The 15,540-nt window shown below is 36.5% G+C and overlaps 1 protein-coding gene across 1 annotated transcript; it reads right to left on the reverse strand.

The window, feature by feature from the left end:
- Positions 1–6,515: 6,515 nt before the first annotated feature.
- On the reverse strand, positions 6,516–8,904 carry LOC149257909 (uncharacterized). Its single transcript, XM_089370339.1, has 4 exons — positions 8,654–8,904; positions 8,138–8,282; positions 7,487–7,559; positions 6,516–6,974 (listed from the first exon to the last, which is right to left on the reverse strand). The coding sequence occupies exons 1-4, from the start codon at positions 8,691–8,693 to the stop codon at positions 6,684–6,686; spliced, it is 549 nt and encodes a 182-aa protein (XP_089226465.1). The 5' UTR covers positions 8,694–8,904; the 3' UTR covers positions 6,516–6,683.
- Positions 8,905–15,540: the final 6,636 nt, after the last annotated feature.

Genomic DNA, 15,540 nt, shown 5'->3' on the forward strand with positions numbered 1-15,540 from the left:
ATTTTTGTAATAAATTATTTTTAGATTTAACTAGTAGTATTTAAACCCTTCTCATGCATTTAGAGAAGGGTCTTGAAATTTGTCAAAAACTTGTCCTTAGAACATGCACTTTTGCACCCTCCGAGGAGGTTTTGATGAATGAATGCAACGAGATTTATTGATATCTACATTTAATATCTACTACTAATGTTTCACTTTTGTACTCTTAGTAGATGTTAAATTAAGAAGAGATAGATCATTATTGCTGAAGCTTATGAGTAGAACTCGTTATAAATGGTACTTTTATCTTTTAACAATTTCTACTTATGCATTGAGGCCATATTCAAGTTCAGTTATTTATATATCAATGCTTGAATGCTTGAGTTATCATTTGGAACTTTTGTACGGTGATAGCTATTTATTTATGCTTAATATATGAATGACTTATTATGCGATATGTTTTTCACAATTGTTTCGTCTAACTTTTTATATGAAATGATTTATCTTTGTTGAATTCTTTTCTCATAGCAATTGAATGATCTTTATTACCAATTACCAATTTCCATTTGAAATTATTTTAGATCGCATAACTAAAAGATTAAATCCCGGGTTAGTTTTAGAATTAGATATTTCTATTCATTAGAATACAATTGCATTAGATTTAGAATAAAAGCATTTTTACTTAGAAATTATTAGGAAGGAAATATCAATTCTCAACACACACACACACACATAAATTGGGAAATTGGCCCCATATCACCAATCGAACCCACTATACCAAATGGAAAAGGAGTTGCTAACCAAGGTCTGGACTGGGTGGGTATCCCCCTTGTTGTAGACCCGATTTTTGGGGCTTCAACAGAAGGGATACTAAATCAAAGCATGGGAACAAGCAAGTACAACTAAGCATTCATGTGATAAGTATTCTGAAGCATAGACAATATGACAAAGGAGTGGCCATATGACAAAAGGACCTGATATATATCAAGAAGGCCACTTTCCGAGAAGGGAGCAATGACATAAAAAATCAGGAAGGAAAGTGATCGATGGTCGGTGCCCTACCAATAAGAAGTTCAAACAAAGACTTCATGATGACATCGAAGGAATGTAGGAGATCAAGGAGTTAAAGGACCCATGAAGAATAAGTTTCTGATGAATGGACAAGTCCCAAGCTAAGAGGGGGTTATAACAAGTTCCCAAATACAAAGGAGCTTGGGCAAGTTCCTTGTCAGAGGAAACTTGGGCACGTCTTCCTTAATCAAGAGGAAAAGATAGACACAACATTTTTGTCTTCACTTGGGAAGAAAGAATGGGAGCATTGGGTAATCAAATGTAATATGATTCTCTTTGAGGATGTGTAGGGCATCCAAGATAAGAGTAGGCAAGAGGATTGATATTCTTTGAGGGTTGGGAACCCAAGACAAGAATAGTCTTAGAAGGTCATACACAGTCAACACCCGAGTGGGTATGTACCTTGAAAGACAATGACTAAGGTGTCTATAAGTCATTGGTATCGCTATAAACAATGTTGGTTACTATGATGTTATAGCATATGGATTTCCAATCTGTTTTTTCTTATGTGAATTCTTCAAGATTGAAAAATAGGCAAACACCTTGTATTTATCTATGAATACCTCCCTAGTTAAGAGGGAGTGTTGAAGAAAGTGTAACTAGGTTTGGTCTTCATAAATGTACTTTTGATATTTGTATTTATTCAATAAAAGAAATATTATTTTTGTTATATTTATCAATGAGTTTCTTGCTCATTGGAATAGGTCTAGTGCATGTTAAAGTGCTATAGGTGAGTCAAACAGTCAAAAGAAAGTTTTAAGACCCTTAAGGGCATGTTACACCATGTACATATTTTTATATGAGTTAAAGAATATCCCTCCAAGCAAAGACAAGTCCTCTCCAATCAACGACATCATTAAAGGAGAAAAAATGAGGAAGGAAACTCAAGTCAGCCCAAAGGAGAGACAATCCTCTATATATAGAGATTGCCCACTCCCTCAAATGAGAAGCAATCCACCTCTGGAATCAGCAAGAAAGGAAGACTGAGAAAAGGGTGAAAAAGGACGAGTATAAGGAGCCTCTAGTGTAGTGAAGAAGGAGAAGTCATCACCGAAGGTTGGAGGATTGTTTCTAGGGTAAAACACAGTGACACATGCAAGAAATGGAGGAATCTCCATGGTGATAACAACAAAAACATAAAAATCTCATAATTCTCAATGTTTGGGCTTGAAACTTAGGCCTATAAGGCCTCCCACTATAACGAAGAAGAGACTCTCTCAATCAAAGAAGAAAGGAATCAAATACTCAAGGAAACCTCCCACGTGCAAGAATTTGGGGTTGCAGGACACTCATATCAAATCTGCAACTACAACTTGAAGAAGGAGCTCAATTGATTAAGAGGAAGGAAGGGATCATCACAAGTAAAGGGTCTCACTAAAGATCAAGGATAAGTGTGTCTTCTAGAGCAAGTGTAACAAGGACTATCAATAATTGTAAGAAGAATGAAGTGTCGAATAGAAGGAGGATGAAGTGCTAGGGAACAAAGTGTAGGAAGGAGGAAGGACTTGACTTGTGCTTGGAGGATATTCTTGTCAAGGGTATAGGGTTTGACATTGATCAATAGAAGCTTCAATAAGAGAAATCTACGAAAGGGTTTTCCTCTCTAAGAGAGAGAGGTTTTTCCCTGATAGAGAAGTAACAACTTGTGTTCTTGTTCTTATGTTTTTGGTAGCAGTTTAATGAAGTAAACACACATGCTTTAATAAGAAGAGAAGAATACTAAGCTAACAAGATAAATCGTAAAATATCTTCTCAAATTGTTACCAAGTCTAGAAGAATCCTACTATACATAATCTCCCTTGATTCTTCAACATCTCTCTCTCTTTCTCTACCCCCATGCTCTCTATATATTTCCATTTATATATTTGTCTTTTTCTCTCCCTCTTCTTCCCTCTTTGTCTCTGTTTCCATCCGTCTCTCCTTTTATCTCTCCCCCCTCACTCCCTCACCATCTCTCTCCCTCTCTCCACCATAACTCTCTCTCTCTCTCTCTTCCCCCCCCTCTCTCTCTCTCTTCCCCCCCCCCCCCCCCCTCTCTCTCTCTATATATATATCATCTCCCCCCTCTCCCCTCCATCTCCCTCCCTCTCTCTCTATCAATTACTCCATCACTATCTTTATCACTCTCTCCCCACCATTCTCTCTCTCTACTTCTCCCTCTTTCTCTCTCTATTTCTCTTCTTCCTTCTCTCTCCCCCTTAATATCTCTATCTCTTTGTCCCTCTCTCTCTCTATCTATCTATCCATACCTACCTATCTCTCTCTCCATATCTACATGTCTCTCTCCCCCTCCCTTTTCCTCTCACTCTTTGTCTCTCTCCCCCCTCTTTCCCCGTCACTCCCTTCTCTTCCTTTTTTTCTCTCTCCCTCCCTCCCTTACCGCCTATTCTCTCTCTCTCTCTCTCTCTCTCTCTCTCTCTCTCTCTCTCTCTCTCTCTCTCCAATTTTGTCTTTGTTTCCCTCCTTAAATAAAACCCCCCTCTCTCTCCTACTTCCTCTCTTTCTATATCCCTCCCTTTCTCTCTCAATCCCTCCACAAAAAACTCTCTCTGTCTTGCCTCCCCTTCTGCCCCTCTTTCTCTCTCTCCCCACCTCCTTTTCCCCTCTACCTCTCCCTCTCTATTCTTCTCCCTTTTCCATCCCTCTCTTCTCTTTCCCTCACTCTATGTCTCTATCTCTTCCCCTGTCACACACTCTATCTCTCCCCATCAATCTATTTATACATCTCACTTCTTCTCTCTCTCTCTCTCTCTCTCTCTCTCTCTCTCTCTCTCTCACCTACATCTTTGTCTCTATATTGCTCCCTTTCCCCTTCTCTCTCTCTCTCTCTCTTTCTCTTCTTCCCTCTCTCTTCCCCCTCTAGCTCTATCTTTATCTCCCTTCCTATCCTCTTCTCTCTCTCCCCCCTTCCCCCTGCCTCCAACTATGTCTCTATATCCCTCTCTCCCCCTTACTCCCTCTCCCTCTGTATTTTTCCCTCACTTAACAATTTCTTCACAACAATCCTCTATCTCTCTCTCTCACACACAATCACCCCTCTACCTCTCACTCTTCCTCTCTCTCTCTCCCCTCTCTCTTTCTACGCCCCCCACCCGCACCCCCTCCCCAACCCCAACCCCACATTTTCACTCTCTCTCTCTCACACTCTCTCCTTCCTCCCTCTCTTCCAGTCCTTCCTTCCCAACAACAACCCCTCCAACTTTGTGTCTATCTTCCTCCCTATGTCTCCCACAACTATCACTCCCTCTCCCTTCCACACCCTCTTTCCCGATCTCTCTCACTTTCCAACTCCCACTCACTTTCTCTCCCTTCCCTTATTTCTCCGCCACTCATCAACTCATTCATTTTCACCCTCTATCTTTCTCTCTTTATCCCTAGGCCCATTTATCCATTCCTCTCCCTCTTCTCCCTCCCCATCCCCCCTAACCTCACCTCAACCATTTCCCATGTGTTAAAGTCACTGGCTACACATGTTCCTACCACTAGGAATACACATGTGTTCCTGCCGCTAGTAATGTGCATGCATTTTTAGCATTAGGAATGTGCTTGCATTTTTAGTTCTAGGAATGTGCACATGGCTTTTTGAATTCAATTTTTTTCTGGTGGGAAGCTTACATGCACAATGAGTTGGTTGCTTCAAATATATGTTTGAGATTACAAATATGGTGGTTTGGGCTACAAATACATGAAAGCTTCATTATTTTTCTATATTCTATATATAAAACACACACACATTAATAATGTTTGCAATTTTTAATACAATTTTCTCTTGACATATATCCAAATCTTAAAATACATCTCTCTTTTATTTCCACTAAAACTTTTTATGGCCTTAGCCATTTGGAGGAAAATAATAGATGGTGCAATAGAGGACATTAAGACCTACAATCTAAAAAGAAAAATATTGTTTGATTGTTAATACCATTTTAGGTTGCACTAACAGAAGGTCTCCTACTTTCAAGGATATAATGACTTTCATAATTAAAAAATAAAAAATAAGATCATAAATTTTGAAAAAATAGTTGTACACAAGAATACTATGTTCTTCAAAACTCTAATTTTTTCTTAGCAATGATTCCATCATTTAGACACTCAAAGTTTGCCGTAATAGAAACATATTCATTATATTTTGTATGAAATATAGCAAACCAATGATAGCAAAACTTGAAATTGTCATAGTTAGACACAATTTCTATAAATGAAAATTATATATTCCGAAAACTAATTCATTTGTCTATATTTAGTTTTTTACAAAAACTTAAAATTAAAATTCATTGCATAAGTACCTCTAATCATTCCTCCAAACTATTAAATTATTGTTTTTACAAGTTTGTATTACCCCTAGAGTGTTATAAGAAACCGCATTAAATTGCATCTCCCACACCCACCCACTCACCCACCCAAATGTAAATAAACTACAATAATTATTTATGCACTTCAAAAAATTATTGTTTCATTTTATATACAATTATAATATTATGTATTATGAATATAAGAGATTATGTATTAAAATTGCATTTTAGGTAAATTGTTTAGACATGAATGTTTCATTATCAATGATAAAATGCATATACTTATTTTACAAATATAAACAAGTTATGTATATATAATTATAATATCAAATAAAAATAACACTATTTTTTTGCACCAAGCCACACTCACCCACCTAAATGTACATAAACTACAATAATTATTATTTATGCACTTCAAAAAGTTATTATTTCATTTTATATACAATGAGACTATCATGTATTAAGAATATAAAATATTATAGATAAAAAATACATGTAGATAAATTGCTTAGACATAAATGTTTCATTATCAATAATAAAATACATATACTTATTTTACAAATATAAAAGATTATGTATATATAACTATAATATTAAATAAAATAATTAAAAAAAATATTATATTTTCTAAATTTAAACTTATATAATCTATATTCTAATGGTTAATAACTCAACCATTCAAATATATTTTGATTATTATTTATATATTTAAATTAAATAAATAAATAAGTAAACCAAATCAATTGAATAATTTTTTAGCCATCAATTAAAACTAAAATAATAATAAAAAAACTTATTACTTTAACACATATCTTAAATATGATATAGAAATAAAAAAAAATTTAATTTAATAATTTTAAAAAACTATTACATTACCAAATATAACATATTCCATCCATTAAAAATATACACAAAATACAAATATAGATCTTACAAATAGAAAACTGTATTTTATATATAAAATACAGTTTTGAAATGTTGCAGGTAATAACAATGAACAATGAGGAGGACATGAAAAATATAATTCGGTAATTCAAAAGCTAATAAATTATTTATTTGTTTCATACACATTAAACAACAAACAACAAAGATATCATAACCTTTCATAACCTTTATAATACGAGTAGCTATGATACCAGCAACATTGTATAATGTTTACATTGCATAAAGCTATAATACTATAGAAAATTATAGATTATATTATGCAAAGAGAAATTAAGGAGAATATCATGTTCTCATCCTTGGTAGAGAGAGTTAGAGTTATAAACAACTCTGCATTTACAATAGTATTTATATTTGACATAAATGAAACGAAGGAACATATAGTTGTAATTTCCATATCTATTGAAGTCGGCTGGGAGGACTTTTATGAAAAAACTTGTTTGCGATGAGCACAGCAACCAAGGCAACCGTTGTGAAAAAGATTGAAGTGGGTACTTTTTCAACTAAAATTCCCACTTTGGGCAATCTCCGACCGGCCTCCTTTATCGAAGTTGCCGCAGCAAGGACGGCCAATGAAAGAAGCACCACTTCTTTTGCGCATGTTACCACCAGACGACCATCAGAGAACTTACGAACGATTGTGTTGAATTCCTCGCGACTGATATCTTCCCTTTTTCCTATACCGGATTCCTGCGTGCAGTGGCATCCATCTTTATGAGGAATATAGGTATACTGTCAAATATCTTAAATATCTATCATGTCATTTGCGACAATTTAATTTAAGTCGAGAGATTTTTTTTTATTTTTTTTTCAATTTCTCATAATAACGCTCATTGACATATAGAGAGCTCCTAACTAGATATAGAATAATTAAATTTACTCATACCTATTAGATTCATGAATTTATAATATGAGTATGTAGATTACAGATTGCTACATCCAATAAATATGAACAAAATTTAACAAAGTCTTCAACAATGAAATTTAATGGGTATGTAGATTACAGATTGCTACATCCAACAAACATGAACAAAAATCTAACAAAGTCTTCAACAATGAAATCTACTCATTCTTATTGGGTGTATAAATTTACAATCTACATAAGAATACCTTACAAAAACCAGATTTTACTCACAATTCATATTTACAGGGAATAGATAACATACCTCACAATTCATATTTACAGGGAATAGATAACATACCTCGAGTATTTTGTCTAGGAAATCTTTTGATGGAACAATACACTTGGCCCCTGGGATAGTCTCATTGATTTTCCTAATCCACAATAAAATAGTGATGATGAATGAATTTTTTTTCAAATAAGGATAGTTTAATAAAAGGTGAAATATTTGTTTTGGGTATTTTTTTTAGTTAATTTTGTTGGAAATGCTGTAGAGATTTTTAAGAATTATAAGTTTATGTGGTATAATTTGCAGAAAAGTTTATTAGGTTAAATACATTTATGGATTTAAAAACATATTTTAAACGACTAAAAAAATCAGTCTACCCAAATTCCCCCTCAAAGAAATTATTTCATCTGTTAATATCCCCAAATATACATGGAAATTGGCAAAATTATCTACATATTCATCACATCCATTCTCTGAGTTATCTACCCAATTCAATAAAAAAAAGACCATTTCATCTATTAGCCTCCCCAAATAATGTACACTAAAATTGACAAAATTATTAACATATTATTTCTAAAACACTAACATAAATTATATACCCAAATTACCTAGAAAAAAAAAATATTTCATCTATTAACTTCTCTAAATATATAGAAAATTTAGCAAAATTATCTACATATTCATAACATCCATCCATTCTGAAAGGTTAACCTGAGTTATTACTTGAACACCGCAGTTAGTGCTTCATGTAGCCTGCCATAAGTCAAAGGTTTCTTCGTGAGTGGAGTTTTTCCATCTCTGGTGCCACCTGTTAGATTCTCAAATACGTTGCTCGTTACCTTATTCACGACATCATCTGGGATGCGGTCTGCACCAAAACGCGATCAGTAAATAAGAAATTGATCGAATTTACGTTTCTGTGATTTATATATATAGTTTAAAAAAAAAATTGTGAAAAATTTCGAACCAATTAATGTGGGTTTGAACTAATTAGTATGGTTTATTTTCAAGAGGGTTTGAACTAATTAGTATGGTTTATTGTCCAGAGGAATCACATTGGTTGGTTTTAAAAAACTGTGATTTTCATTTTATTTTTCTCAAAAATAAGAAATTACTGGTAAATGGAGCATTTCAAATAATTGAATCTCAATAATCTCGATTTCTAGGGAACTTAGACCGTAAAATTGACATATTAATAAGAAAAAATGCTATATATTGACTGTAATTTGAGATAAATACATTTAAATAAGTTCTGCAAACCACCCCAGACTTGGCCCATGGCGTTCTTGCTTGTGATAAATCCTGATCCCTGCAGTCACAACAATATATTGGCAGAAAACACACAGAATGGTAATTGCGAAGATCTTATGTGAATCACGATTCTCCGCCTTCAATTATTTAATGCAGTGATGATGTTAAGTTGTAATTCTTGTTAAGGACTCTTTAACTAATTAGCGCAGAATAATTGAGTACGAGGCCTCTCCGGCAAGAAAACCTTCCAAATGGCCCGCCGTAATATTTATTCCAAACCTTTGGTCACAATTAATTCGATATTCTGCGTGTAAAAGACAAATATTCGGAGCGTTACAAGAATTTTATTTTTGAAAAGGAAGGAATGAATGCAGCGCATCCCAATCCTGAAAAATATATATATATATATATATATATATATATATATATTCGAAGAAGGAATAATGTTTTCCTATTATATATATTTAAGGAAGGAATATACATCATGTTGCTTGAGAGTGTATTATACATTTTTGGGGTCATTATCTTTTTGTTTTCTATATTTGTTTTTATTTTCCATTAAAAAAAAAATACTTTTTATGGTATCTAAACAAAACATACCCATCATAGCATGATATGTCTAGATTTTTAAGGAATAAGATTTTTATTATAGATAAAGAAAATATATATGCATATTTTTTCTTTTACATTATGTTGCTTGAGAGTGTATTATACATTTTTGCAGTCATTATCTAAAGGTTTGTTTTCTATATTTGCTTCTATTTATTTTATACCTCAAAAAATTTCTATTTTTCTCCTTCAAGCAAAATGTTGAGCACATAATACATGTTATGATATTCCGAAAAAAGCCAAATATTTAGTATGGTATCCAAACAAAACATGCCCCATCATAGTATGATATGTCTAGATTCCTGTAAGCCTTCACGAACGAATAAGGTTTTTATTATAGATAAAGAAAATACATATGCATATTTTTTCTTTTACATTATGTTGTTGAGAGTGTATTATACATCTTTGTAGTCATGATCTAAAGGTTTGTTTCTATACTTGCTTCTATTTGTCTTATGCATCAAAAAGTTTCTATTTCGCTCCTTAAAGCAAAATGCTCATGCTAAGCACATAATACATGTTATCATATTCCTAAAATAAAAACAAATATTTTGTATGGTATCGAAACAAAACATGCCCCATCATAGCATGATATGTTTAGATTCCTGTAAGCTGTTATAACCAAAAGATTGATAGCAAATCGACCCCAGAACCACACTGCATCCATCCTTGGACAACCTATTTGCCTCACTATTTTGTTCTCTATAGGTGTGTGATATCTAGATCCTTTTGAAGTCATTAATCAACATTGTCCTATGTTGCCAGTTGGTTGAAGAGAGTAGGAGTCTCCAATTTAAGTATTTTATTAGCCCACTCTATAACGGTCTTAGAGTCTCCATGGATGACTACTTCCTCTAAACCAAGCCATTTGGGGCAGACTAGGATGCCCCATAATGAAAGAAGTTACTCCCTTGTATTTGATCCAATACTACTATTCCAATGAAAGTTGAAAATCTGCTCGGGATCTAGATGTATAGCCATGATGCTACCATAGGTTCCAAAAGATGTGGCCCTGTCGAAAAAGGCCACTTGGAAAGCAACCCACATATCCCTAGGGAACTGTTTGGAACCCAGATTACATAGGATTCAAGTTCCTTATAATATCGCAAAATCCTAGTGCAAGTCCTGATGACATCCGGTGGAACTTGCTCGAAAATGAATGTTTTCTTGGCCTACCAACTTCCCAAAAGAATGAAGGGTAAAGACCTATGATGTTTGTGATCCATGATCCACTACTCAAGGTATGATTTGATTTCAAAACTCCCCCAATCAGCTTTGTAATCCAGCAAATTAAGCACTCCAAGCCAAATCAAAATCGAAAATGAGCACTACAAAAATGGTGGATTACATCTTCTCCTTGAGCCCGACAAAGACTGCACCGCCCCTACCCTGTAATCCCCTCTTAATAAGGTTATCCCAAGTTAAAATGTAGTTGTATATCATCAACCAAATGGAGCATTTGAGTTTCTAGGGAGTGTTCCATCTCCAAGACCTGTTTAGCTAGATGAAATGTTGATCTGTTGCTTTAATTCGAGTAATGATTGAGTATGCCTCACTAAATTTAACCTAACCTTTGTGAAAACCTCCATTCCATATTAAACTATCCATCTTTGCGGTCAGGAAAATCCTAACTAGCTTTAGTTTTAAAATATAGTATTTCCATTCATGAGCATGTTGTCCTGACAACCCAAGCACCCATGCATCTTTCCAACATGTAGAATGTAAATAGGATGCAATAGAGACAACAATATCTTTGAGGACATAAATACCGAGATAATGTAAAATGGTGATGAAGAGATAATATAGGGTATGAGTACCTTCCACTCTAAAGAAATCTTCTAAGTTGATTTCTCCATCCGGATTTAAACAGGAAAGCAAGAAATTACAGATATAACCATAAATAAATATATGCAATGGAAATAAAACTTCATTTCATTAATGTAAAATAATGAAATATGCTTACAAATAGAAATGGAAATAAACTAGCTCGAGCGATGGTAGCTTATCTCTGAGAAGAGATGTGGTGGCTACATGCCTCTGAATTGTCTTACAATGAGGCTCGAAGACCTATTTGTTGTTGAGAAACAATGGAAAACCCTAAACATCCAAAAACCTAACCCTAGGAGATGAAGCGCCAAACTATGGGCCCTATTTGGGTAAATTGATACATCAAATTCCCAGGGTCGTAACTTTGGCATACAATCTCCGTTTGAGGCGCACAATACCTTGTTAGAAAGATCTATCTAAGGACTACAATTTTTTAATTAGTAATGTTAGTCAATAACCCATGTTGCTCCCGGTTTTCCCAAAAAACATCGTTTAGGGCCTCAAAATGGCTCCGGAAGTTCAGGACCCGAAAAACTGCCAAAAATAGTATATTGTGCTATAATTAAGGAAACTGAAAAACTAAAAGCGACAGTTGTGGGGGTCCAAGTCAGATAGGTGGGTGGCCACCAACATCCACATGGATCATTCCTCCCCCCTTAGGAAGCAATGTTCCCAATTGCATTGAGTGCCTCCATGAGATGGGGAAACTTCTGTTGAACTTGGTCCCTAGTGAGCTGTTCTGCAATCTTTGATGTGTCTAATAATGGTGGGAAGCATGGGCAAGGGTGCCCCACATTGAACACTCGGTGCAAGCCAAGGCATGGAGGAATGCTATGCTCCAAAGCATTGTTTCCCATAGCCTTGGTAATGGAGTAAGGACCATATTGGAGTGGCCTGAGCTTCTGATGGGCTCTTGTAAGGCGTTCTTTCTGTAGATGCAACCAGACTTTTTTGCCCACTTGAGACTTGTGTGGTACCTGATGTTGATCATTTCGTTGCTTGTACTTGGCATTTTCCAGAATGGAGCGGCAATATATCGACCTGTTGGGTAAAGGTGCTCTAGGAATCAGATTGAATGAATGCTTGACCTGGCAGTGCAATGGTACCCCTGTGGGTGAGGAGAAGATGTTCTTGTATTCTTTCATGACCATATCCATCTGTTGTTGCTTCTGTGTGGAGGAACCCTTCAAGTGGGCCATGGATGTAGAGACGATATTCCCCTTACTTTGGGAGCGAACAAGATAGAAAATGAATTTCCTAGTGTGGGAGATGATCTTGCTACATTTCTTAGCAAAGATCAAAGAGGTGGTGGTAGGTGGGGTTACCTCCAGTATCCTGTATAATGAATTAACCAAAGAAATAATAACAGCGAGAGGCCTTGACTCATACACAACATGTTTCTTCCACAAGTATGGTTGGCCTAATAATACATCACAAACATCAAGAGGTGCAACATCACATAGTACCTCATCTGTGAAGGGCTTGATGCTGTAGGGAAGGCGACACTACTGGCAGACTTGGAGATCTCGCACTTGGTGAAGCCACTCGATGTTGTACGACTGCAGGTGTGGTGTGGTTGGTAAGTCCAGCCGCTTCACGACCTCTGCTGAAATGAGGTTCTTTTGGCTCCCACTATCAACAATGAATTGCAGTGGCGAACCCTTCACCCACATCTGTGAGTGGAAAAGATGCTCCACCTCCTCTTGATCTTCGGGCTCATTCTTCTGGATCGTAGTGGTGGCAACAGTGGCACTGGGCTTCGCATCAATGATTTGCTTCCCTTTGTCATTCCCCTTGTTGGGTTCTGACTCAGGATCGGAACATGCATCTGATTCAGAAGCCTTAAACTTGGCCACCAGTGATTGCTTGGTCTGACACTCACTTGTGTTATGAGTGGGGCTCTTATGGAACTCACACTAATTTCTTGTGTCCTTCTTTGACTTTGTGGTTTTGTTCTTTTCTTGCAGCTTCGACGGGTTGTCTTGAGTCACCCCGCCTTGGCTTTGTCCTTTGCTCTTCGGATTCGCAGATCCAAAGTCTCGCTTCTTTTATTTTAACTTCTGCTCGATCTTGACAGCATATCAATACACATTGCCAAGCGAGGAGATGTCTTGGAACTCCATCTCATCCTGGATGTACTTGTGTAGGTAGCCACGGTATTTGAGTACCAAATGCAGCTCAGAATCCTTGATACCCAACTTTGTAAGAATGGTATGAAAAGTATTTGTGAACTCTGGCACATCTTGAAACCCTACCAAACCTCTGATATTCCTCAACCATCTTAGTAAGATCATCAATCATGATATCTTGGAAATGTAGAAAGAACTCCATGGTCTAGCCCTCTAGGTCTGGCTTTTTTCTTTTGGCCAATTCTTTAAAATCAACAAGGACCACTTCCTTTTTGATTGGGCGCTCCAATACGATTTTTTCTTCCTCGTCGGCCATCTGGAGGAATATGTTAATTAATTATATATGTTTGTTAAACGGAGTAGCGTCTCTTTCTCGGTAGAAGTTACCAAAGAAGCGAAAGGCCTCCCACTCAACATACCCTTGATTTGTAATTATACATCCCACTTCATTCCTGATGCTCCAAATGGAGTTTTTTTGTGTGTCGAAGAGTCACTTGTCTATGGAAATACTGATTGATTTTCTCCCCAAAATCCACCCACATCAACCTGCTCTTTTGTTTCCATTATTTCGCTTGTCGAAGATGAATATATGTGTGTGTGTAATAAGTTTTGAGGTGTTGTTGGGTTGTTCCTCTCGAAGGAACCCAAATGTGAATGTTTCTCATTACATGGTCCATCATTAGTGAGCTCCCGTGCCTTGCGGAAGTTCACAAGGAACTCACCGCAGAGATAGTGCACCCAATCGAACTGAACTCCTTCGGTGCACTGGACTATTAGCGCGACAACAGGTGCGGGCACCTCATCTACGTGACACTTCCTCATCACCTTTCTGACCAAAATATGCATGGCCACCTTGATTGTAGGTTCACTAATACTTGAGATGGCATAGCCCCACGGCTTCTTCAGAAGCTTAAATTTTTCCTTCATGGCCTCCCTGAGGGCCTGCTTGCCACCTTTTCTGCCAAACATCATGGCCGGATTTTCACCTATGTAGGGCAGCCGTGTGATCTTGTGGATCAATATGTCGATGATGGTTATTGTAGTCTATTTGGTTAGGATACTCGGCTCTCACTCGAGAGGCCCGGGTACAAGTTTCGGTAATGGAACCATTTGTTGGTTGCATGGGGCCTAACCCAGGTTCAGCATTAGTTAGCCAAAAAAATCCCTACACTATTGGCCCTTTCGGCATCAGCCCGCGGAGCGCGGACCGAAGTCTCACCCAAAGTAGTATGGGGGGATGCTGGAACCAAGTTTCTTCACCCTGAGATGGTCGTGATGTCATTTTATACCCACTGTTCCTACTTTCGTGCAGGTCACTAAGCTCTTAGGCTCTGTCAGTCTAGTCCTTTATTCCATCCTTCAGTACCTATGCGAAGGAGTACGATTTACCTTCACGCAACCCTAACTTGTGGTCTAGGTACTTTCACACTGCTATGACAGTGTATTGTACAAGTTCCCAAGTTATCTTAAGTGTTTTACTTATCTTACTAAACAATCACAGTTAGCGCCGCGGAAACTGCGATTCTAACTTGTGTTCAATTAACCAACATAATTACATTCATTCATGCATCACATAAGCATTGTAAATGAAATCCATACACACTATGACAAGATGCATTAACAGGAAATAAATACACAGGAATTGTGAAATACTTCTCTTTATTGATATCTTCATATTATTATAGACTCTATCCTCCCTGCACACACAGCTGCAAAGGTCTGCGCACTCAGTTGTGGACTTCTACCCTAGGCCTCTACACACTCAGCTGCAGAGCCTCTACCTATGCTAAGATCCGAAACTTAGACTTCTCTACCAAGACTCCAAGCCTTGTCTTAAACCATGGGTAGATCTTTACAACCGACTTTAAACTTTACAAAATAAGGGCAGACAACCCTTTATGACTCATGACACCTTCATGCTCCGTGACCACAAAATGCAAAGACATCACAACTTTATTACAAAACTTGACCCAAAATGTGGGCTTTTAGCCCCAAAACTGTCCTTGGCGGATCTCGTTCCCAACAACAACATATACAAGAGTGGAAAAATTATCTTTAAGAAATGCAAACATTAGAGTAAATTTTAGCCTAAAAGGGGCCTCCTAAGGATGCCTAAATGGTTTAATGATTCATTGCATACAAACTGTTTGATGAAATTATCCAATGAAAATGTTGTTTTGTGGATGAGGATAATTATTGATGTATGTTAGCATTGTTGTATAATAGTACTGATATAGGTGATCTATGCCTACTTTCATGCAAATCATTTGAACAAATGTGTTAAAGGTGTTTTATTACAATTCACATACA

Source organism: Pinus tabuliformis, chromosome 6 (genome assembly GCF_031772625.1).
Source record: "Pinus tabuliformis cultivar Carrire ecotype Pingquan chromosome 6, CPIR1, whole genome shotgun sequence".
In the NCBI taxonomy this organism is placed as follows: Eukaryota; Viridiplantae; Streptophyta; class Pinopsida; order Pinales; family Pinaceae; genus Pinus; species Pinus tabuliformis.